Below are 23905 nucleotides of genomic sequence, written 5' to 3'. Positions count from 1 at the left end.
TGCTATTTCTGTGCAGGCCCAGGTACAACTGAATTTCATCTGATACTCATGCACCTTCACCAAAATACTGCCCCTACAATTACTACCACGACTCTTCAACTACTAACCACCACCACCACCACCACCACCACCATCATCTCTCCTTCCAGACAGTTTCTGTGCATTTCCATGCCTGGCAACCAGTCTCTGCTAGCCCTGCTACCGCAGGCTCTCAGTTTTCTCCCTTTGTTCAGAGTAAATATCTTCACCAAAAATCTCTACCACTCCCGTCGAACATATCCTCCTACTGTGTTTTGCTGGCTTTTACAACCACTTGTAATAATCATAGGGCCTTCAAATCCCCGCAAAGTCTCTCTGAATTGTTTGGCATCCCCATAGAATTGTACTTTTTAGATCAGGATATATGTAACCTAGGGTTATGTGGTGACCTGCTGAGAGGTACATCACACATTTTTTTGGAAATTCCATTTTAGTCCAGAATCATTGGAGAAAAATAAGTAATTCGGATCAACATATTGAATGATGAAAAATGTGACAGTATAAAGTACTAGCATGCAAATTTACATGACATTTTTCAACATGGAATACTAAATTTTACAGAAATTTCCCCCTGTGATGAGATGCTAGTGAGTCTGCTTCCCCCTTGGCCCCCACCCCAGGGGAAAACATGTGAAAAGAATGCCACAGAAAACATCTTAAAGGCACTGACAATGTCTTAGAGCCATGCACAGACTCTCTCTCTCTCTCCGCTGCCCTCTCTCTGGCTCAGCCCCTCTCCCTATGTGCTTCCCTCTCTGTTCTGCCCTCTGGGAACCAGCATGGCCACATGATCTCCCTATCTCTGCTTCGAGGTGTCAAGGCTGCACGTTGTTCTCCTCCTCTATTGTGTCACAGAGAAACAGAACAGGACTGGTTCTCAGCTAATGTCTCACAGCTCTATCCACTTTTACTGAAAGCCTCCTCTTCCTTAATTTGTTTTAGTGGACAAAATGAAGCCTAAGAAGGGGCCCAGAGATCCCTCTAAAGGAATCCCTTTCCACCGTTCCCTGCTGAGGAATGTGATCTTATGTATGTCCTTGAATCACCACATTCCACGCTGGTACCGGATTCCATGTCTGGACTAGGCATGAGCACCTAACCCAAAAACAGCGAGTCCTTATTTCGACCAGCCTCTTACAAAGTAGCTTGCTGTGTATCACAAGAAAACTTAGATTCTCTGAGCGTGAGACACAGAATTTGCAGCAGGATCAATAAGTAGCAAGAGCAAAATGTAAAGAGAGAGAATCAGAAATAAGAGCTGTAGCAAGACAATCTTAAACCTTCTCTCCCCACTCTGCCCACATCCTTCTGACAACCATGAGTGGACAAAAATAGACTTTAAAATGCAGGAAGCAGAGACATCCTTCCTTTTGTTTCCTCTCTTGCACTTCTTGTTTTCTGCCTCTCCATGACAAGCACACCACACCTAGAGAGAGGCCAGGCTGTCCCTGACTCCGTCCCACTCCCATGCTTAGACGGGCAAATAGATTCCCAGGGCCCTTCCTGCAGGCAAGTTATCAGCTAGTAATGGCATTCACCTTTCAGTAATGGTGGCCCAAGCCCTGCGACTTAAAACCATAAAGAGATGACCTTTCTCACAGAAGGAGAAGCCTGGAGCAGAGTAGTTGCTGGTGTGGCTTCAAGTACTCAAAAAATTCAGGGTGAGGGCTTTGCAATTCTCTTGGCTTTTCCCTCGTGGTCAGAGCTCCAACTGTAATATTCAAGTGCTATCACAGAAAGAAGAAAAGGCAGCAAGGGTTTTCTAAAATATTCCATCCAATAACTTCTTCCTGTGTTCCAAATGTCGCTCCTATCTATATGAAAGATGGGAAATGCAGTTTATTTTGAGATGGGAATACGGACTTGCCCAATAACACAGGGGTTCCGTTGGTAATGCAGAGTGTAGGTAGTCGGCAATGTTCACCATGAACAGGGTGGCAGGTTGGACGTGTGGATCCTGCCTACGTCAACTGTGTGCTCCAATCCAACTTGCACTACACACAGCTCTGCCCTGGGACTCTTCAGGTGCCGGTCTAGCTTTTAATAAAGTCATACACACCCTACACCCCCATTCCACTGCTGTTCTCATGTAATAGGAGTGACTGGCAGAGCCGGGTTTGGGAATTCCCGGAGCTCTTGGCTGTGTGCGGTCTAAAAGTGTTAACAACAGTCTTCAATTTCTAACGACAGTCTGAATCTCACTCTGGTAGAGCAGTCAAGTGAATGGCAATTAAGCCTTACTGCTAAGATGACATGGATTCTGAGTGGAGTGCCAGCGCCCGAGCCATGTTCCAGACTCAGGTGTGGCTCCTGCTGGGATCCTGGGAAATCCCTAATGCTCTTTTATCCCAGCGCCTCTCAAATGTTAGTGTGCATTGGAATCACTTGAATGGCTTGTCAGAACACAGATCATTGGGCTGCACCTTCAGAGATAAAGGTTCAATGGTTCTAAGTGAGGCCCAAGAATTTGCATCTCCCACACGTTCTCTGCTGATGCTGATCTCTCTGATCTGGTATCACTTACAGTAAACTTGCATTACTGGAGATCTCCCTAATGAATCTTTATTCCTTGCAGCCAAAAGAAGTTGCTTAATATACCCTCTGGGTTCAGACAGAAGCCCATAGGATCAGATCAAGGACAAGAGCTAATGAAAAACACCATATCCCTCAGAACCCTGCCTACACTCTGGTGGCTCCAGTTGTTACCGGGTCAAATTTCACCGCCTAATTCTTTCTTCCCTTAGGATGAGTGCTTTCCTGAATGGCTACACAGTAGGTTATGAGAGACTTTCAAGCTTCAATCTTCAGTGCACAAAATACACTTGAATTCCAGGAGTGACTTTATCTACATTTAAGCAGGGCATACATACTACATTCCTAAGAAAGCACAAGTGATCATATCACTGCCTTGGATTTAAAGCGAATGACCAAATAAATGAACAGAAATCTAGTTGTAGGCCATATACCATGGGGAGCAAAGAATGAATAATATATAATCTCTGCTTTTTAATAACTCAGTGTAATTGGGGATACACACTTATAAACCAATACATATTTTGGTCAATACGGTAAGCACTACAATAGTGGTATGGACAAATGGTGGTATGGAAGCAAAGAAGATACAGGAAATCTATGGGAGGGAATCAAAGAAGGCCTCAGCCCAGATCTACTTGAAGAAATTCTGAGGAATTTCATTTACACTTATATTTATACATTGCTAATAGCTATGTTAACCTCCTGGGTAGATAGACATTTTCTTTCAGTGATCTTAACCAAGCTTACAGAGATTTACCCTACCCCCTTCCCTGCCAGAATAGTCCTGTCCTAAGATACCAACCCACCAGACTCGACTTTTCTATCTTTCCTGAGAATGGGATGATAGTTCATCCCTCCCACGACCTCTACCTCTACCCTGAAGTAGTTCACAAGGGCTCAACTGCCACCCCCAAAATAAACCCATTCAAATGGAACTCAGGTTGGAAAGAATGTTACCAGGCATTTTACCCAAATAAGGATATCCATTATATGTCACTCTACAGACTGGTAACTAGACTTAGAGGAAAGAACATCAAACATGAAATCAGAATATCTGGAATTAGAAACCCAGCTTCTTTCTCACTTAGTACTTTAGTTATCCTGGCAGATAGTGAACTATTTCACCTTCCTGAAACTCCACTTTGTCAATAAAATGGAAGTAGCATTATGGTCTTCACAGGGTAACTGTGAGCTTAAAGGATACTCATCCTACTATAAAGTAGTAAGTGGAGACTACGATTTCAATTCCGTCAAATATGGGGCGACATTTTTCCAAGAGTAAGTAAATAGCTGGGCTGAGCCTGCACAGTAAGCAGGCCAGGAATTCCAGGTCTCACAGTGGTCTGGCGCCCTCTGGTGGGAGCTGTTAAATAATGACAGCCGATTCTGGGTCCCAAGCTGGTTTGAACTTCTGGGAAAATGGCAGTGATTGTAGGACTTTTCCAGTTTGTTGGGGCCCATTTTTTTGTCCAATTATCTGGGGGCATTGGGGACATGGGGACTCATCCTCAGTCTCCACACTTCCTGAGAGTAGGTTACCCCTTGACCAACATCTCCCCATCACTCCCCCACCACACCCCTAATAACCACCATTCTCCTCTCTGCTTCTATGATTTCAACTCTTTCTAGATTCCATATATAAGTAGGATCTTGCAGTATTTTTCTTGCTGTGACTGGCTTCTTTCATTTAACATAATGTCTTCCAAGTTCATCCATATTGTTGCAAATGGCAGGATCTCTTTTTCAAGGCTGAATGATATATATGTATATACCACAATTTCTTTATGCATTCATCCACTGACAGACGCTTAGGTTGTTTCCATATCTCAGCTATTGGGAATAATACCGCAATGAACAAGGGAGCACAGATACCTCTTTGAGGTACCAGCTTCATTTCCATTGGCTATTTATCCAGAAGAGTGATTGCTAGATGATACAGTGGTCCTATAATTAACATTTATTGATCAGACGTCATGTGCCAAGCACAACACCAAGCATGCTATATGTGTCAATTAGGTAATCCTCCCAATCCTCTAAGGTAGGTGTTATTTTGATCATCATCTCCATTTCATATGAGATAAATACAGAAGATTCAATCCTTTGCCAAGGTCACACAGAGGGGAAGTGGCAGACCCAGGCCTCAACCTTAGAGGCCCTGGTTCCAGAGGCTCCGGGTTCCAGACGCTCTCAACACAGAGCACCCTTCCTCTAGGTGCTTTATGGAACTGTGAGTTCATTCACAGGAGCATACTGCTCAGAGCAGGACTGTGAAAAGTTAGCAAAAACGGCCAATGAGGCACAAGGCTGAGCAAGCAGAAGAGCAGAGGTGGAAAAGCTCCACTTCTTAGAGTAAATGTCACCATATGACGAATTACAAACCAACCATTGAACTTCTTCCCTTTCCCCATCATTCACTCCACAGAATGAGTGAGTGACTGGATGAAGCATGAAGGACAATAATAAAAGAACTGGAAAAGTTGCAGCATTTGTAAGAGTGCAAAAGAAGCACCAGATCCGGTGGAAATGTTCTAAAACAACATCTGGAATCTAAATGATCAGCTCTCCAAATGTCCATTGAGGAACTCACCTGAATTTTTATGGAGCTTGCAGAAGGGATCATAAAATCAGCTCATATTCCTTTAGAGATTGAGGGGAATTAGAGATGCCAGAAATACCAAGCACATCAAATATTTGGAAATGTTTAAAAGAGCTAGACTTCAAAATTACAGCCAAATATGTTAGGGTATGTTATGTGTTAGGATATAATGCCTTGGAATGTGAAAACCGTCATAGACAAAATCCACAGGGATGGTATAGACTAATAAATGTTTTATTTGTGGACATTTCATTCATTCAAAACATATTTCTTGGGTCCCTGCTACATGTCTTCATGAAGCTTGTATTTTTAATGGGGGAAACGTATAGGCAATGAATAACTGAACACAGGAATATAGAATAATCCAGGCCAGATCACCCCATCCTCTCTCTTCATGGCAGGTGCTGGCCTCGTTCAAGGTAATGCTCCTCTTGCCAGCACAGTGGTTGGCGTAACGATGCTGCTTGAATGAAATCTTAAGCAATGGCAATCTTAACTCATGTGTGATGCCAGGGGAGGAGCCATGCATTCATCCACATTAAAAACAAAGTCTATGATAAGAGTCATGCCTCAGAGGTGATAGAAGAAGGCATGCAAATGGAAAGAGGCACCATTTCAAACCTTAATTCATCAAGAAGATATGCTTTGCCTGCTGCCACTTCCCTTTAAACCCATAAGCAAATCCCACTCCCTTCTCCCAGGCAGGTCCAGATGGGCATGCAAAACCGGACTTGGAAAACTGAGACGCTGTCTTGTTTGCATCCCTGATGCTGTGCCAGGGCCCGCTGAGGAGGCTGCTGTATGGACACACCTAGGTTTATTAAAAGCTTCTGCATCACCCAAGAAAATGAACCATCATTCTTCTGCTCTTACAATGAGCCCTTGTGTACCAAGAGATATTCCAAAGCAACAATATCCCTCTTCTAGATTTGCGGTCAGAAATTTTTATGCATTCACTTTGGGATAAATCTAGGGCAAGAGCCTGATGCCTTGTGAAGGAGAGGTCCTGGCTTATGATGTACACTGACCCTTCCCTGCTGGGTGGTATGGTGAGCCTTAGATTAACCAAAGAAGAAGAGACAACATGTTGACTCTGACTCCTGTCATAACTGTGTCCTATGAAGTCAAGAGTGCATTTTTGTTCCTTTCGGCCCTGGAGTTTGCAGTGGGGATCCTGACCAATGCCTTCATTTTCTTGGTGAATTTTTGGGATGTGGTGAGGAGGCAGCCACTGAGCAACTGTGACCTCATCCTTCTGAGTCTCAGCCTCACCCGGCTTTTCCTGCATGGGCTGCTGTTTCTGGACGCCCTCGAGCTTATCTACTTCCAGCAGATGAAAGACCCACTGAGCCTGAGCTACCAGGTCATCATCATGCTCTGGATGATCACAAACCAAGCTGGGCTCTGGCTCACCACCTGTCTCAGTCTTCTCTACTGCTCCAAGATTGTCCGTTTCTCTCACACCATCCTGCTCTGCTTGGCAAGCTGGATCTCCAGGAAGGTCCCCCAGATGCTCCTGGGTGCCATGTTTTTCTCCTCCATCTGCACTCTCCTCTGTTTGGGGGACTTTTTTAGTAGACCTGACTTTGCATTCACAACTATGCTATTCATTAATAATACAGAGCCCAATTTGCAAATTGCAGAACTCAATTTCTATCATTCCTTCATCTTCTGCATCCTGGGGTCCATCCCTCCTTTCTTGCTTTTTCTGGTTTCTTCTGGGGTGCTGATTGTCTCTCTGGGGAGGCACATGAGGACAATGAAGGTCAAAACCAAGGACTCCTGTGACCCCAGCCTGGAGGCCCATATCAAAGCACTCAGATCACTCGTCTCCTTTTTCTGCCTCTATGTTGTGTCATTCTGTGCTGCCCTCATTTCAGTGCCTTTACTGATGTTGTGGCACAACAAGATTGGGGTAATGATCTGTGTAGGGATCCTAGCAGCTTGCCCCTCAATACATGCAGCAATCCTGATCTCAAGCAATGCCAAGCTGAGGAGAGCTGTGGAGACCACTTTACTCTGGGTTCAGAGCAGCCTAAAGGTAAGGGCAGACCACAAGGCAGATCCCAGGACTCCAGATCTATGTTGAGAGCTGACACAAAATGGGCTCTTCACCCACATGCCTCTGATTGTTCATAAAGCCTTCAGAAACCTATTCCAGTTTCTTCTGTAAACATGAGAGTCTCTTCACTCAACGTCAATGAACTCACCCACAGTAGAATAAGACAATTAAAGCTCTATCTTGGCCTAGGAAAAATGGCATGCATGGGTTCTTCAAGTTTGTTTTGAAAAAGAATGAAATAGAGAGGTGAGGTACTCAGTGTAAATGCTTTGTATACTATAGTTTATTCGTGCTTGGTATGAACCAACCCATGAGAAATCACCTCTTATGAAATACTATCTAAACCCCAGATAACAGGAGTGGCTTTTCTATGACTGCTAAACCTGTTTCTTAAAACAGGCGCTAGCTTAATATTAGGAAACATTCACTATTATGGCAATTACATAACACTCTTCAAACTCCACAATTCTCGTAGAAACATAAGATATGAAAAGACAGACTCGAAAGTTCAAGTGTCGTCACTTCAGCTTCAAGAAGTACTACATTAAAACTCCTACACAAACCAGAGAATAGGGGTCATTTTGTCTGAAAATACGAGGATTCAGAAGTGTACACTCAATCTGCTTTATAGGAGCAGGAAAGGGGAGCTATTTGCTCAGTGGGTGCCCAGGATACCAGCGCTGGTGTGTGCCTTCTGGCTCCGCTCTGTTTGCCCCTGACCACAGTGCTTTGCCTGTACCAAGCATCAGAAACTGCCACAACAGCCTCACTGAGAGGCATGTTTGTAGAGATTTGGCATTCTCTGCCTGCCAGGAAGGCTTTCCTCAAATCAGATCCTACAAGACTCAGGAGAGAAAAAGATATACGAGACATATAAATCTTGACAGGCTTCGAAAGCATGGCAGGTCACGCACTGAGGCTCATAGCTCTGTCAGCTGTGGGAAATGCTGAGCAATGGCTTCCTCCTCTCCGGCACCCAATTCCTCCAGCCGTCCAAAACCAACTAACCTTTTGTCACTTCTACTGGCTACACAATTTATAACTTCATCTGGTTTCCTTTCTTTGGTGGACACCAAAGTTGTCCTAGGATTCCCTCCAAGGCAGGGGTCCCCACTCTTGGCTGCACATTAAAATCGCCTGGGTAGCTTTTAAAAATCTCAATGTCCAGGCCACGTACCAGGTCAATTCCATCAGATCTCTAGAGGTAGAACCCAGGAATCATTTTAAAGCTCCCCAGGTGATTCCAGGGTATAGCCAGTGTTGAGAGACACTGTTCCAGATGCCCTTTCTCTTGAGCTGGATGATGTGAGACCCTCCTGTAGAACTGTATTGTGGCCTTTCTTAAAAAAATATTTATTTATGGGGTGCCTGGGTGGCATAGCGGTTAAGCGTCTGCCTTTGGCTCAGGGCGTGATCCCGACGTTATGGCATCGAGCCCCACATCAGGCTCCTCCGCTAAGAGCCTGCTTCTTCCTCTCCCACTCCCCCTGCTTGTGTTCCCTCTCTCGCCGGCTGTCTCTATCTCTGTCAAATAAATAAATAAAATCTTTTAAAATTTTTATTTATTTATTCATTTATTTTTTTATTTGAGAGGAAGAGAGACAGAGCTTGCATGAGCAGGAGGAGGGGAAAAGGGGGAGGGAGTGGGACAAGCCAACTCCACACTGAATGAGGAGCCCAACATGCGGGTCAATCTCATGACCCTGAGATCATGACCTGAGCCAAAACCAAGAAGCTTAACCAGTGATGCCCTGTATTGTGCCCTTTTAACTCCACTTTCCCCTGGAGTACTTGGAGGAATATGAGAATGAAGAAAATAGTAGAGAACATCCCTTCTTATTTGGCTTTCTTTCTTTTTGTAGAAATTCTCTCTGAATCGGTCTCCATTACCTCTTACTCCTCTCCATGGCTTTAACATTATATTTTGATACAATTTCAAATTTATAGAAAAGTTGCAAGAATTCCCATACACCCTTTACCCACATTCACTCATTATATATTTTTTGCCCCATTTCTCTCTTCACTCTCCCACACAGATACCTGTAGTTCCAATCCAATAATTCATGGTTCACTTCAGTTTTCCTTTTTACACACTTTTAACTCCCTTCTCTAACCATGAGAAGTATATTTCACTTATGCTTAATATATTTGCTCATTTGCTTATGCCTAGAATACAGAGAATATGGTTTTGAAATTACTATCCTATAGCACAGCAAAAGGCAAAATGACTAACTAGAATTTAATATTTGTTTATAGCATTTTTTCATGTTTAGGTAAAATTTACATACAGCAAAATGCAGAGACGCTAAATGTACAACAGTGTACAATGTGAAGTTTGATAAACATGTACGTGCATGGAATGAACACCCCAAATAAGACATACAATGTTCATCAGCACAGAAAGATCAGTATTCTCTTCCGGTCAATCCCCATCCACTATGGGCAACCACTATACTTTCTTCCCATAGATTAGTTTTGCCTGTTCTTGTATAAATCCTATAAATACTCCTTTGTTTCTGCTACTTTTGCTCAACACAATGTTTTTGAGAGTCATCCTTAATAGTATGCGAGTCACAGCTTCTTTCTCCACACTCACTACTGATGAACACTTGCATTGGTCACAGTTTGGGACTATTATGAATAAAGTTTTTTTAAGATTTATTTATTTATTTTAGAGAGAGAAAGAGAACATGAGTGGGGGAAGGGGCAGAGAGAGACAGAAAGAAAGAGGGAATCTCCAGCAGATTCCTGGCTGAGAGCGAAGCCCGTCATAGGACTCGAGCCTATGATCCTGAGATCTTGACCCAGGCTGAAACCCAGGGTCAGATGCCTAACCAACTGAGCCACCCAGCCACCCCATGAATAAAGTTTTTATCAATGGTCTTAAATCCATCTTTTCATTTCTCTTAGATAAATACCTAGGAGTGGAATTACTGGGTCATTAAGTTGATGTACACTTAACTTCATAAGAAAACTGCAAAGGGCTTTTCCAATGCTATGCTCCCATCAACAATGTAAGAGTTTTTCCATATTCTCACCAGCATTTGGTATCACCAGTCTTTGGAAATTTTGGCCATTCTAGTGGGGTGAATGGTGTCTCACTGCGGTTTTAACTTGCATTTCCCTGATAACTAACGATATGGGCAACCTTTCATGTGCTTCTTGGACATTTGTATAATTTCTATTGTAAAGTGACTTTGATTTGTTTGATCTTTTAAAAAATTTTTATTATTTAAGTATAGTTGATGCCCTTTTTATACTGAGTTGTGGTTTGTTAAATTAATTTGTAGGAGTTTGGTAGCATCTGTGTGTGTGTGTGTAACGATATATATATATATATATATATATAGTTCTTGTTTTTCTGTATACAAGTCCTTTGTCTGATACATGTATTGGGACTATTTTAACCCAGACTATGGTTTGCCTTTCATTTTCTTAATTTTCTTTTGATGATCAGAAGTTCTGAATTCTGAAAAAATCAAATTTATCATATTTTTTCCTTTAATACTTAGTGCTTGTTGTGTCCTCTATAAGAAATATGTGTCTGCCTCTAAATTGTAAAATTGGTCTACTATGATTTCTTCTAGACTTTCACTTTTATATTTAGAGCTATAACTCATCTTGAATTAATTTTTGTATCTAATGCTAAGCAGGGTTGAACTTTATTTTTTCCATATGTCTATTCAGGAACTCCACTATTTGTTGAAGCCTTCCCTTCCTTCACTGAATTAACATCTTTGTCAAAAAATACAGGATTATATATTCATGGATCTCTCTCTGGTTTTGTAGTCCCTACACTGTATTCCATTGATCTATCCATCTACCCTTTCACCAAAACCTCACCTCTTTAACACTATAGATTAATAGTAAATTCTGAAACCAGATATTGTGATTCTTTCGAGTTTACTTTTCTTTTGCAAAATTGTTTTAGCTAATCTAAAACAACACATTTTGGGATTGTTCATTTATTTCCAAAGATGAAAAAGAAAAGCCTGTTGGAATTCTAATTCTGTTAAATCTAGACATCAATTTGGGGGAGAACTGGCTCTTAAAAATACCGTCTGATAATCTATGAATATGATATATCTCTTCATTTATTTAAGTCTTTACTTTATCTCAGCAATATTTTATAGCTTTTAGTACAGAGATCTTGCATATCTGTTGATACAATTATCCCTAAGTAATTAATATTTTATAATCTTGTCACATACAGAATTTTTTAAAGTTTCATTTTTCAATTATTCGCTGCTAGTATATAAAAATATAATTGATTCTTGTATACCAACCATGTATCTTGAGACTTTCCTTAATTAATTTATTAGTTCTAGTAGTTGTAGATTCTTTGAAATTTTATACTTAAACAATCATGTCATGAGCAAATAGAGACAATTTTACTTCTTCCTTACCAATCTTTATGCCCTTTATATTATTTATGACCTTTATTATATTATTTATTACCTTACTTCATTGGCTGAGATCTTTACTACAATACTGATTAGTAGTAATGTGAATATACAAACTTGCCTTATTATTGATCTTAGGGAAGAAAGATTCAGTATTTTTGTCATTAAATACAATTTTAGCTACAGATCTCTTATAGATCTGCTTTATTAACTTAAGAAAGGCTGTTTTTATTCCTAGTGTAATAAAATTTTTATTATCAGTGGGGGTTGAATTTTATCAGAAGCTTTCTCTATATTTATTGAGATGATTGTATAATTTTTCTCCTCTATTTTGTTAACATAAGGATGTACATTGAAAATTTTTAAATGTTAAATCAATCTTATATTCCTGGGATAAGCCCTCACTTACTCATGATGTATTATTATTTTATATGTTGCTCTATTTGACATCCTAATATATTGCTAAGAATTTTTGCATCTATGTTCATGAAGAATATTAACCTCTCTATATATTTTTAATACCTTTTTCAAATTTGGTATCAGTGTTATTCTGACATAACACAAGTTGGGAAATGTTTCCTCCATCTTAATTTTATTTAAGACTTTGTATAAAATTGGTATTATCTTTCCCTAAATATCTGATAGCATTAATCAGAAATCTTACGGACTGAAATTTCCTATTCAGGGAGGTTTTCCAAATTATTATAATTACAATTTATTTAGTAGATATAGTATCCATGATTACCCAGTGCTCCATGTAATACATGCCCTCCTTAATACCCATCATCGGGCTAACCCATCTCCCTACCCCCTCCCCTCTAAAACCGCCAGTTTGTTTCCTCATGGTTCATCTCCCCCTCTGTTTCCCCCCCTTCATTTTTCCCTTCCTTCTCCTAATGTCCTCCCTGCTATTTCTTATAGGTTTAATCTCTCAAAGAAACCTGATTTAGCCTCTTAAGGCAGAGAATTGATCATTGATTTTAAATCTCCTTTTTCAGCTCTAACACAAATATTTAAAGTTTTAAGCTTTCTGCTAATCATGTTTTTGCCATATCTCACAAACTTCAATATATTGCATTCCCTCCCAGATTTATTGATATAACTGACATATAACATTTGTAATATTAAGGTGTACAATATGATGACTTGATACACATACATATTGCAAAATGTTTACTGAAATAAAGTTTGTTAAGACATCCTTTGTCTCACATAATTACCATTTTGTTGCTGCTCCTGGTTATGGTGAAAATATTCAATCTTTACTGTTATAGAAACTTTCAAGTATACCATATAGCATTGTTAACTATAGTCACCATGTTGTACATTAGATCCCCAGAACTCATGTATCTCTTAACTGAGAGTCTGTAGCCTTTGACCAACATCTTTCCCATTCCCCTCCCCCCAACCCAGCTCCTGGCAACCACCATTATCCTCTGTTTCAATGAGTCCAATTATTTTAGATCTTAAAAAGAAGTGAGATCATACAGTATTTGTCTTTGTCTGACTCATTTTACTTTGTATAATGCCCTCAAGATCCATCCATATTGTCACAGATTGCAAGGTTTCCTTTTCTTAAGGCTGAATAATACATATTACATTTTCTTTGTCCATTCATCCATTGATAGACAATTAGGTTGTTTCCATGTCTTGGTCACTGTGAATAATGTCACAATAAACATGGGAGTTTAGATATCTCTTCAATATCCTGTTTTCTTTAGACATATACCCAGAAGTGGGATTGCTAGATCATATGATAGTTCTACTTTTAACTTTTTGAGGAGCCCCCATACTGTTTTCTGCAGTGGCTGTACCAATTTACATTGCCAGCAGTGCACAAAGGTTCATCTTCACCAGTATTTGTTAGCTCTTGTCTTTTTGATAGTAGCTACCCTAACAGGTGTGAAATAGTATTTCACTGTGGTTTTGATTTGCATTTACTGATGATTAGTGATACAGAGCACATTTTCATGTACTTGTTAGCTATTTGTATGTCTTCTATGGAAAAATGTCTATTCAAGTCCTCCTGCCCATTTTTAATCAGGTTGTTTATTCTTTTGCTTTAGAGTTGTATGAGCTCCTTTTTCATATTTTGGATATTGATTCCTTATCATACATATAGTTTACAAATATCTTCTCCCAGATTCAAGAGTTGAGACTTGTTCATATTAATGGTTATAAAAGAAACTTAAATAGGGAAGTGATATGATTACAGCAGTAATTTTATAAAGATTTGTCTAATATTGGTTTAAGAGGAGGAGGAAAAGGGTTTAAACCATTTAAACTTCAACTGCAATGAAAGATTTGGACTAGGATGGGGTAGTGGGAATGGAGAAGATGGAATAAATAAGAGAGGTCTGAAAATCACCAACCAGCATCTTGATGGGGGGTTGACAGAAAAGGAAGAATCAATGAGATTTCCAGTGTGTGAGTGTGTTGTAATATGATGTAATAACTAACAAAAATAAAGAAGTTGAGAAGAGAAGTAGGGTTGAATTTGAGGAAAATGGTTTGGAACTTCCCGCAACTGGGTTAGTATCAGGTTATCTATTTGGAAAACACCAGCATGTTTTTGGAAATGAGGAACTGAAATTCAGATTAGAAGACAGAACCAATAGACTTGTGGTCATCAAAAGAGAAGCTATCCTGAAAAATGTAAATCTTCAATTGGGTCATAAAGGTAGAGAAAAAAATATTGGCAAGTTTGGAAGCCATAAAGTTATGGGAGGGGCTAGCTGATAAGAGGTAGTGAGGATGTTTGGAATGGACCATATGATTGTTTATTGCTTTCCTAGCACCTTCTTTCCCCTCTCCACCTAGAAATAACTACTCCTCATGTTCTAACGAAGATGTGTACCAGAATCTTTCCCCTGATCACATCTGATTAATTTATTCCGAGCCCATCAAAGTCTACCATTTGGACTTTTCTAACTTGATCCAAGAAAAATTTGTAAGACATGAAACCCAGCAGCTTCTCATGGCTAATTTCCTGCCATATTTCCTCCCACAAGCAGAAATGAGCAGCAACAGAGGTGGATATGGCAAAACCTAGTTTTATTTGATTCCTAATGGACTTCTAGTCCAGCTACATCCTTGTCCTGTTTTGGTATCATTGTAAAATTCTTTATCATATCCTATGAGCCAACATATACTATTTTTGCCTAAATGTGTTTGGATTGAAGTTCTTACACTTACAACCAAAAGATCTATGATGCAATGAGTGGTACAAAATCTATAAATGGAACCAGTAAGTCCATGAGTAGACACAGACAGAAGGTATAACCATTTCAGTTAGCTGTGGACCAGGAAGGAAAAAAGCATTATTCTTAGAATGTCCCAGCTCAGGCTCAGTGGGAAATCTAAATAACAGAGGATTAACTTCAGTAATCTAAAAACAGATAAACAGTCACAGGAGATCCAGAGAGTGGGTTATTGTTAGGGCCTCTTTCATAATACATTTTATTCTACTTCATCTATTTTGTTTACAAAGCATATTTAATTTAACATGTTTGTGATTAAGCTTAAATAAACTTTAAAAAATTTATTTAATGGTGCTACTCACAAAATATTGCCTGAGAAGGTGTTATGTTTTTAAAGGGGTGAGAGGAAGAGGAGATGATGGTATAGGAGTCAACCCTAAGCTCTCTGTACAAAGGAAGCCCTAAATATGCACAACTACTTCTGTAAGTACGTGGTGGAAATGCCCCAAATCTCTCTCACCCCAGATAATTTCTCCTCCTAATCATTCAGCAAATTTTCTGTGTATAGTTGAGGGGTATCCACGCCAAAAGTGGAGGTTGGGGAAACTGAAAAAGAACTAGTGATAATAAACTATGTACATCCCCATTTTGCTGAGGACTAGCATCTGCCAAGTGCGGACACAATTCAAGTCCTCTGGCGCCTTCCAGTTTGACCACAAAGGCAGTGGAAAACTTCCTAAGTGAAAGCATGCACACGCATGCCCACATCCCAAATGAAGCATAAGCAACCTAACCACCCATCTACGAACGAAGGATTTGCACATTCATCCGGAACATTCCAACCTCAAACTGATTATTGAAATGATTAGTAGGATCCCTAGGGGAGGTGTCATTTGAGAGCCTATGAAGCTTGCTTAAACACTCGATGGAACTCAGAAGTTGTTTATACACAGTTTAGTTTGGTGTAAATCTGGGTTTTTCCACTGCACTATCTTGTATCTTTCGTTTTCCATTTGGATCTTTGAGTGATGACTTTGAATATCAGGTAGAGATGCTTTTTCTCACCACTCTTGGTTTCTAGGATACAAACTTTCAGAGAGACAATTCATAGTGTAGTCTGGGAATGGTGTAGTCAGTGGTTAATTAAGCATGGGGGTTCTAGAGTCATAATGCCTGATAGTTTCAAATCTCAGCTACAACACTGACTAAATTTGAAACACCAAAACATCTATTAATAGGTGAGTGGATGAATAAGTTGTGACATATGCACGCAATTTTATACTACACAGCAGTGAAATTGTACGTGGATGAATTCACAAATTGTCAAATGAGAAAAGCATGTTTTAGGACAATTCATACAGTAAGATCCCATCTATGTAGGCCTTAAATACCTAGAAAATACCACAACGTATACAACATATTATATAGAGTTAAATAAATGTGTAATAAATTATGAAAAAATATGCAAGAATTATAAACATCAAATTCAGGAGAGAGGTTACTGGTGGTAGAAGAGAAGTGGAATGCTCTTGGTGAGTAGTACAAACGGAGTTTCAGTTATGTTTTGATGTTTCATTTCTGCAATAAGGAGATGGGCATTTTATTATTCTTTATTCTTTTTTGTACATCTGAAATATTACATGATACATTTTTTAAAAGATTGCATCAAAGACTCTGCCCTGGTTTTGTTGACATTACACACCATTGAAGCACTTGGGATACTTCTTTGCTAGGACATTCATGTGTAGATACACAATTGTATAAATCAGATTCACTCTTTCTACAAAAAGTCTGATTTTGGAAAACTTATTTCACACTAAATATTCTAGCCTATTTTCTATTGCCAAAATTTTTCAGAAGTATAACAGATGACATGGAATAAATTTCTAAAGTTATAAAAATTACTTTCCAACATATGTTCTCTGATTTCAAAATTGTTTGGCAAACATTCTATTCATATTTTTAAAAATCTATACTTGAAAACAACTACTTTCCATTATGAAGCAGAATGCAATTAAATATTCTAGTTAAAATCTCAATGCGCGATATTACATCTCAATGCACAATATTAATCTAAAATTATAATCTGCAGAAGAAAAAGTATTAGGTTTCTAGTTCCAATCAAAAACATTATAAAATTATGAAAATATAATCTAACAACTAAACATTTCTAATTTTCAATTTGTATTTTTTTCAGTTAATTTAAAATATTGTCTCCATATCATACGTTCACGTTTTATGTTCAGTTTAGTACAAAAGCTTTTTTTTTCAGTGCCACAGATAAATATAGCTATTACTTGGAATTATTATTTATACATTTGCTTTTATCAGCTGCAATTATGAAATATCACATATAGAGAACAAACTGAGGGTGATGGAGGGAAGTGGGTGGCGGGATGGGCTAAATGGGTGATAGACATTAAGGAGGGCACTTGTTGGGATGAGCACTGGGTGTTATATGGAAGTGATGAATCACTAAATTCTACTCCTGAAACCAATACTACACTATATATTAACTAACTTGAATTTAAATTAAAAAAACAAATCTAATACTCTAAACCACATTTAGCCTTTTGAACATGTACAGTTAGATGATGTTTGGTAGCAGTTGAATGACTCTGAAAATAAAATAAATTGCTCATAGCAGCTTAAAGATAAAATAATTAAATAAAATATCATAGATTCTTTCATTCTTCTCTAGCAAATCCTCTGCCATCTTCAATATTCTGAACACCACGGTATTTCTAGCTATAATGTAGTCATGAGTGTTTGATTCTGCTGAAGTCATATAAATTACCCTTCACTCCACAGACAATCTTTCAGAAATGCATTGTAAAAGATTTTATGGCCACTTTTGAACAAAAACATCACCTATTTTATTTGCATTCAGAAATTAATCCTATGGAAATTCTAGTTCTTTCTTTCAGGTAATTAAATTTTCATCAGCTAACTTTTCTATATAGCAATTGTTCTAATTTGTTTTGTAATAGCATCTTACATTTTATTTTTTGGCAAAGACATATTTTGAATTTTCAATGCATAAAATATCACTTACTTTTCACATAGAAATGAACTCTCTCCCATTTTTCTGGAAGCATATGCCCTCATTCTGTTTTCCCTCTTTCAGTAGAGGCCTGACTTTAAACTCTTGCTCTACTCTAAGAAAAAACAAACAAACAAACAGACAACATCTTTGCAAGCATGGCAATAGCTAAACTGGATTCCTTCCACTGAGGTGTCAGGGGAAACAGACCTGGTGAGTCCTGACTCCTGCTCTAGCCTCCAGCCCACTGCTCCCTGTGGGAATGTGTTTTCAGCTGAGTTAGAAGTTCTAGATACTTTGACATCTGTTGAAAGCTCCAAAATTTCAAAATGTTGACTGAAATTTCTTAAAACACTGAACACATCAGAGAAAACATAGCTGCATGCTAAATGCAATCTGTGGACCACCCGTCCACAACCTCGGCTTCCACTCTGCGGCCTCTCTCTAATGGGGTGTGACGACAGTGTTTTTCTGTTTGGGCACTCAGGCACAAGAGACGAGGAACTGGAGAACCATGAGAGAAGCTCTTAAGAAGGTCAGATTGCCCAGAATGTAATGGTGGATTATTCCAGTCTGGTGTCATTTTTCTCTTGACAGGCACAGAGCAAGAACATCGCTCTGAGGAATTCTTCTGAAGGTTGCTGAGTTTCCAGACTAAAGAGAAGGGTAGACTCTTGCCTCTCATTAGGCTTCCCATCAGTTAGGCCTGAACTCCAGCGACCACAGACAGGCTCTTGGTGCTCCCCATGCGGAGAGAGCAGGGGTTGGGCTCCAGGTTCAGAGATCTACCAGCTACATTCCATGAGCAAGTTTAAGTCAAACTCTGTCGTGTATCTTATTTATTAGTTCCTGAACATCTCCACCAAAACTCTAAATGTTGACTTATCTTCCGGGACTTAGAATTTCTAAGCAAAAATATGAAACAAACCTAGTATTTTACTTCCATCATAGATTTTTCTACCCAGTGGCCTCTAGAATATGTTTTCTTTTTATTCTTTTTTAAACAAATCACCAGTTTATGTAGGTTTGGACCTTTTTCACTGATTTTGCTTAACCTTCAGCTTTTTTCACTTACATTTCCTCTTACAATTTCTTTGACTATTGCAGCTCTTATATTTATTCAGTTCAGTGTTCTCTCCTCTGCAAAGTGCAGTGTATGTGGAACTTCTACTGGATCCAGCATCCTTTTCTCTTTCACCTCCAATCACATTTCTTTTTTTTTTTTTATCCTGTTTCTGTGAATCCTGAATTGACATTTCAGTGATATCTTCGAATATTCTCATTCTTTTTCTGCAGTATCTAATCTGCTATTCAGAACCCTTCACTCCACCAACTGCCTCAAACATCAACCACTACATCTCAAAGCATTTGTTTGTCCGTTTCATGATATGAGGGCACATTCTTCTCATAGAATCTGTCAGTGTTCTCTAAAATCTCAGTGAAAACATGAGAGATGTTTTCTAGCATCTCCTGTGTCTGATAATGACTTTATGTCTCTCTTCACAGTGTTCACCTTATTTTAAGTGATTGCATTCTCACATATCCATCGATCTTTTTTCCTCTGTGTTAAACTTGAAAGTGGGAGATTAGGGAATCTCCCCCACATTCAAGGTCATGATGGGACCGTTTAGCTATTAAAAGGGGCAAATTTTATAGGATTTGATGAGGGAACATGGGGAGAGTTTTTCCACCCTCTGGTTCTGTTTTGCTCAACCAGAGACAACCTGAGCAGGAAGTCTGTGGATGACTGTCCCTGCAGCATGACTTCCATTTATTCAGTGAGTCACTGCATGAAGTGGAAGCCAACAGTGAGTGTTTCCATGCTGCTTCTGGTAGGCTCCAAAGCCTGACACCCTTCCCACAGGCTCTAAATCTTCCCCTCTCCAGGCTCCACATCCACCCCTCACCTCCAGCTCCTGACTCTTCAGGTTAGAGTATACATAATACAGCTCTAATGGAAGGTTCTTCTAGTTGTTCCCAAAGCAGGCTTATTCCATGCATTCTGTGAATTCTGGGTTGTTGCATTGTCTGAGTGGCAATTTACTTTAAAATAACACAGTATTAGTATCATACATATGAACATAAATTAACTCTATGTAAACCAGGAGGTAGGTAGTAATCATTCGAAGTACTGTAGTCACAATCCATACTTCAGGGTGGTTATTTAAGTAAGATATGAAGTTTTGTGATCAGAAATCAACACCTTCAGAGATGGTCTAGCTCTTAAATTACCCTTTTTGAAAACTACTTAATTCACACAAGGAATATTACACAAATTTTTAATTGATTGGCAGTATTTTGTAGGCCCTACCACTCTCTCCTGAGTAAATCATAAAAATCCAACAAGCCTAGAAGCCTAATGTCATAGAGCAGTGTTGCAAACACTGTAGTGCATTATCATGCATTTGCCTTAGCCCTCAGAGAAAAAGTATGTGATATCATGAGTTCACAGATGAAGGGCACCTAAACCCAATTGGAGTAAAGAAGGAGAATCAAGAAAATTCTCCTGAAAGAAGCGACATTTAACCTGAGACTCAAAAAATGAGTCAAAATTATCTCGTTAAAGAGACAGTTATAGGAATATATATATATGTATATATATATATATATATATATATATATATATATATATATATACACACATATATATGTTATAGTTATAGGAATTATAAAGTTAAAGTTATAGGAATATATATATATATATATGTATATATGTATATACACACACACACACACACTCACACACATGCTTGGGAGAGGGGAGGTGGTTTGATTACTGCTTTGCACATATTATGTGCTCAATAAGTATATGTCAGGTGAATATATGAAGGCTTGGATCCAAGAGAGTGTATAAAGAACTAGAAGTTTAATGTTGCCAGTAGACAGTGCATGGGTAGATGTGGTATCCTGAGATAAACAGAAAAACCAGAACATATATCCTAAGTGCCTAGAAGGGTATCTGGCATATGGAAAGCACTCAGCAACATCTTCTGAAAGAATGAACATGTAAAGACTCATGGACCACATTGAGGAACCCAAACCTTATTCTAACAGCAATGGAAAGTTACTCAAATATTTCATCAGGGGAATGACACAATCAAGTCTGCATTTTAGAAAGATCATTCTGACTGCAGAGTGAACTGTTGAAGCAAGATTATGGCAAGAGGTTTCTTTGGAAATTGTAGGGAAGATGGAGGAGAGAGCCAGTGAGAGAGCAAGAGGTAGGTAGCCATGAGAAAGGAGAAAAGAACACAGGTTTGACAGACTCAAGGAGACAGAATCATCATGGCATGGAGTCTGAGGAGAAGAGAAGAGAAGAGAAGGAAGGGGAAGGAAAGGGGGAGGGGAAGGGAGAGGAAGGGTAAGGAGAGGAAGGGGAGGGGTAGGGAGAAAGGGATAGGAGGGGAGGTCGGGGAATGGAGGGGAGGGGAGGGAAGGAAGAAGAAGGGAAGGGAAGGGAGGGAAGAGAGAGGAAGAGAAGACCCATATTTTATGATTTGGGCAACTGCAGAGATGGTCTTCATGTTCCAAGGGAGAGAACCTAAGAGGATGAATGTGTTTTAGCAGAGGGTAGTAAATAATACATTTACGGGCATGTTGACTCCAAGTTGTCTGTGGAGTATCTCAGTGAAAAGTGAAACAGTCTGAAAATACACAGATCTGAAACTCAGAGTAAAGATTTAAGAATCATCTTCATGAGCATGGTTATTGAAACCATAAGACTCAGAAGAGAAGAGGGTTAAGTATACAATTTGAGGAATAGGCAGAGGAGAAGAAAGTAAAAGGAGAGGCTAGAGAGAAAGATGGGAAACCAGAAGAATGTAGACTCATGGAGGCCAAGAAAAAGTATATAACATAAGAGGATGTGGGCCCTTGTTCAAAATCAGTAAATAGAAAGACCAAACTGTATGCATTTAACTACTGAGTAGGAGTCATTATCTAGTGATGCAGTCATGGTGGGATTCAGATCAGAGTGAGCTGGGGAGAGAGTGGGAGGGAGGGGAGAGGAGGCAGTAAAAACTGACAATCCTTTCAAAAATTGTGACTGTAAAGATAAGAGGAAATATCAGGTCTCTTTCAATTTCCAAGTTTTCTCATTAAACTACTTGAAAGAAGCCTGCAATATAGAGTGAAGGAAATACATACATTTAAATGTATATGTGCCTAAAAATAAAGCTCAAGAGACAGTATTTGTCTTTCTCTGTGTGAGGTATAATACACAGTCATTTTGGTAACTAGTCATATTGATACCACTCCAAAACACCAAGCAATGAATCATAGGAGCCCCTTCTTCTAGATTTCCTCCCACATACCACCCTATGATACCCATGATTGCTTATCAATCCAAAGAGGGCAGTCACAGTTTCTACCGTCTCTGGTATTTTTGCCGCCATTGTCACCACAGGGCGTAGATTCTGAACACAGGCAGCCCATCTCTTTAGTGCCATACTCCCCCAGCTTTAATAGTTGCTCCTGGAAGCTGAGGGAAGGGAAACTCCATGGCCCCTATTTCTGCTCTTCTTTGGAAGAGTTCTTAATGACGATACATTTCAATTCTCTTTCTCTCTCTCTCTCTCTCTCTCACACACACACACACACATACACACACATGCTGTTTTCCCCACAACAAACCCGCAGTACACCCAAAACAAACCCACAGTACACCCAGAATACCGTGTCCAAATTTCTTCCAAAAACAGGTATGGACATGGTTTTCTATCTCCCTGAGCTCTTTGGTAATTACAATTTATAGCAAAGATTCCATTGTCTTAGTAAGACAATTGTTATATTGCATAATACACATGCTAAAGACTGCATTTTCATCTTAATATCAAGTGAAGATTACCAAAGTCAAATCTCAGTTTTTCTTTTTTTTTCATTTTTTTATTGTAGTAAAATATACATAAAATTTTCCATATTGGCCATTGTAAGTGCAAACTCTAATAGAAGGATGTTTATATAGTGGTAGCTTAATCTATAGTGTATAAATTACAAAACAACGTATACAATATGGTCTCATTTTTCAAAGTGAACCAGTATCTATCATGTAGCTAGCTAGCTAGCTGGCTAGCTATCATCTGTCTGTTTATCACCTATCCTTTTACTACCTCATCATCTAGAAAGAATATACACCCAGAGAAGTTAGCAGTGACTACAGATAAATGTGTGAACTTATATGGACTTTTTTGTTTTTTCAATTTTCCCTGAAAATATTTTCTAGCCATTTTTTGTAATGAGCACATGTAGCTTTTATATTAGGGGGATACAATTAAAGGAAAACTGCAAATCTAATATGTAGTACCAATTCGTGATAATAAGACTTTAGTATTATTCACCCTCACTGCACTTCGTGTATTTAGCAGAATGCCATGGTCAAGAAATACTGAATGGTCCCTATCCTTGCGTGGCACATGGTCTGGAAGGTGAGCAGTTGGAGCCAGAGAGGAGGAGTCCATGACAAAGGGTACCGTGCAGAGCTGTATGACAGTGAATGGAGCAGATGGGGCACAGGAGGACCTGCTCACTAACATTAGTGACTTCAGGTGGATTTCTTTTCTTAAAATTTTTATTTTCACATAATTTCATATATGCAGAAATGTTGCAAGGAAAGTACAAATAATTTCCAGGTACCCTTCACCCAAATTCTCTACTTGTTAACATTTTACGACCTTTCCTTCCCACTGTATTTCAAGGACATTCAGACACATAGAAAGGTTGAGTCTGTGTCAGGGTGGTTTTCCAAATTCTCCTAAAAAGTTTCCCCTGTAGGGGTACCTGGGTAGCTCAGTTGGTTAAACATTGGATTCTTGATTTTGGCTCAGGTCATGATCTCAGGGTTCTGGGATGGAGCCCCAGGGCAGGCTCCATGCTCAACAGGGAGTCTGCTTGACGATTCTCTCTCTCTCCCTCTGCTTACACACACACACACACACACACACACACACACACACTCTCTCTCTCTCTCTCTCTCTCAAATAAATAAATAAATCTTTAAAAAAGATGTCCCCCTGTATTAGAAACCCTCTG

The 23905-nt window shown here is 39.2% G+C and overlaps 2 protein-coding genes across 2 annotated transcripts in view; one reads left to right on the top strand and one right to left on the bottom strand.

Annotated features, from left to right (window-relative positions):
- Positions 1-23905, bottom strand: part of MGAM (maltase-glucoamylase) — a 257231-nt gene that overhangs the window by 188750 nt on the left and 44576 nt on the right. The gene's annotated exons all lie outside the window — the stretch shown is intronic.
- Positions 1703-7259, top strand: TAS2R38 (taste 2 receptor member 38). The gene has a single exon (XM_044388792.2). The coding sequence runs from the start codon at positions 6255-6257 to the stop codon at positions 7257-7259; it is 1005 nt and encodes a 334-aa protein (XP_044244727.1). The 5' UTR covers positions 1703-6254.

Source organism: Ursus arctos, unplaced genomic scaffold (genome assembly GCF_023065955.2).
Source record: "Ursus arctos isolate Adak ecotype North America unplaced genomic scaffold, UrsArc2.0 scaffold_3, whole genome shotgun sequence".
NCBI lineage: Eukaryota > Metazoa > Chordata > Mammalia > Carnivora > Ursidae > Ursus > Ursus arctos.
The sequence above is the reverse complement of the archived record's forward strand: the minus strand, read 5'-3'. Positions and strand labels throughout refer to the sequence as shown.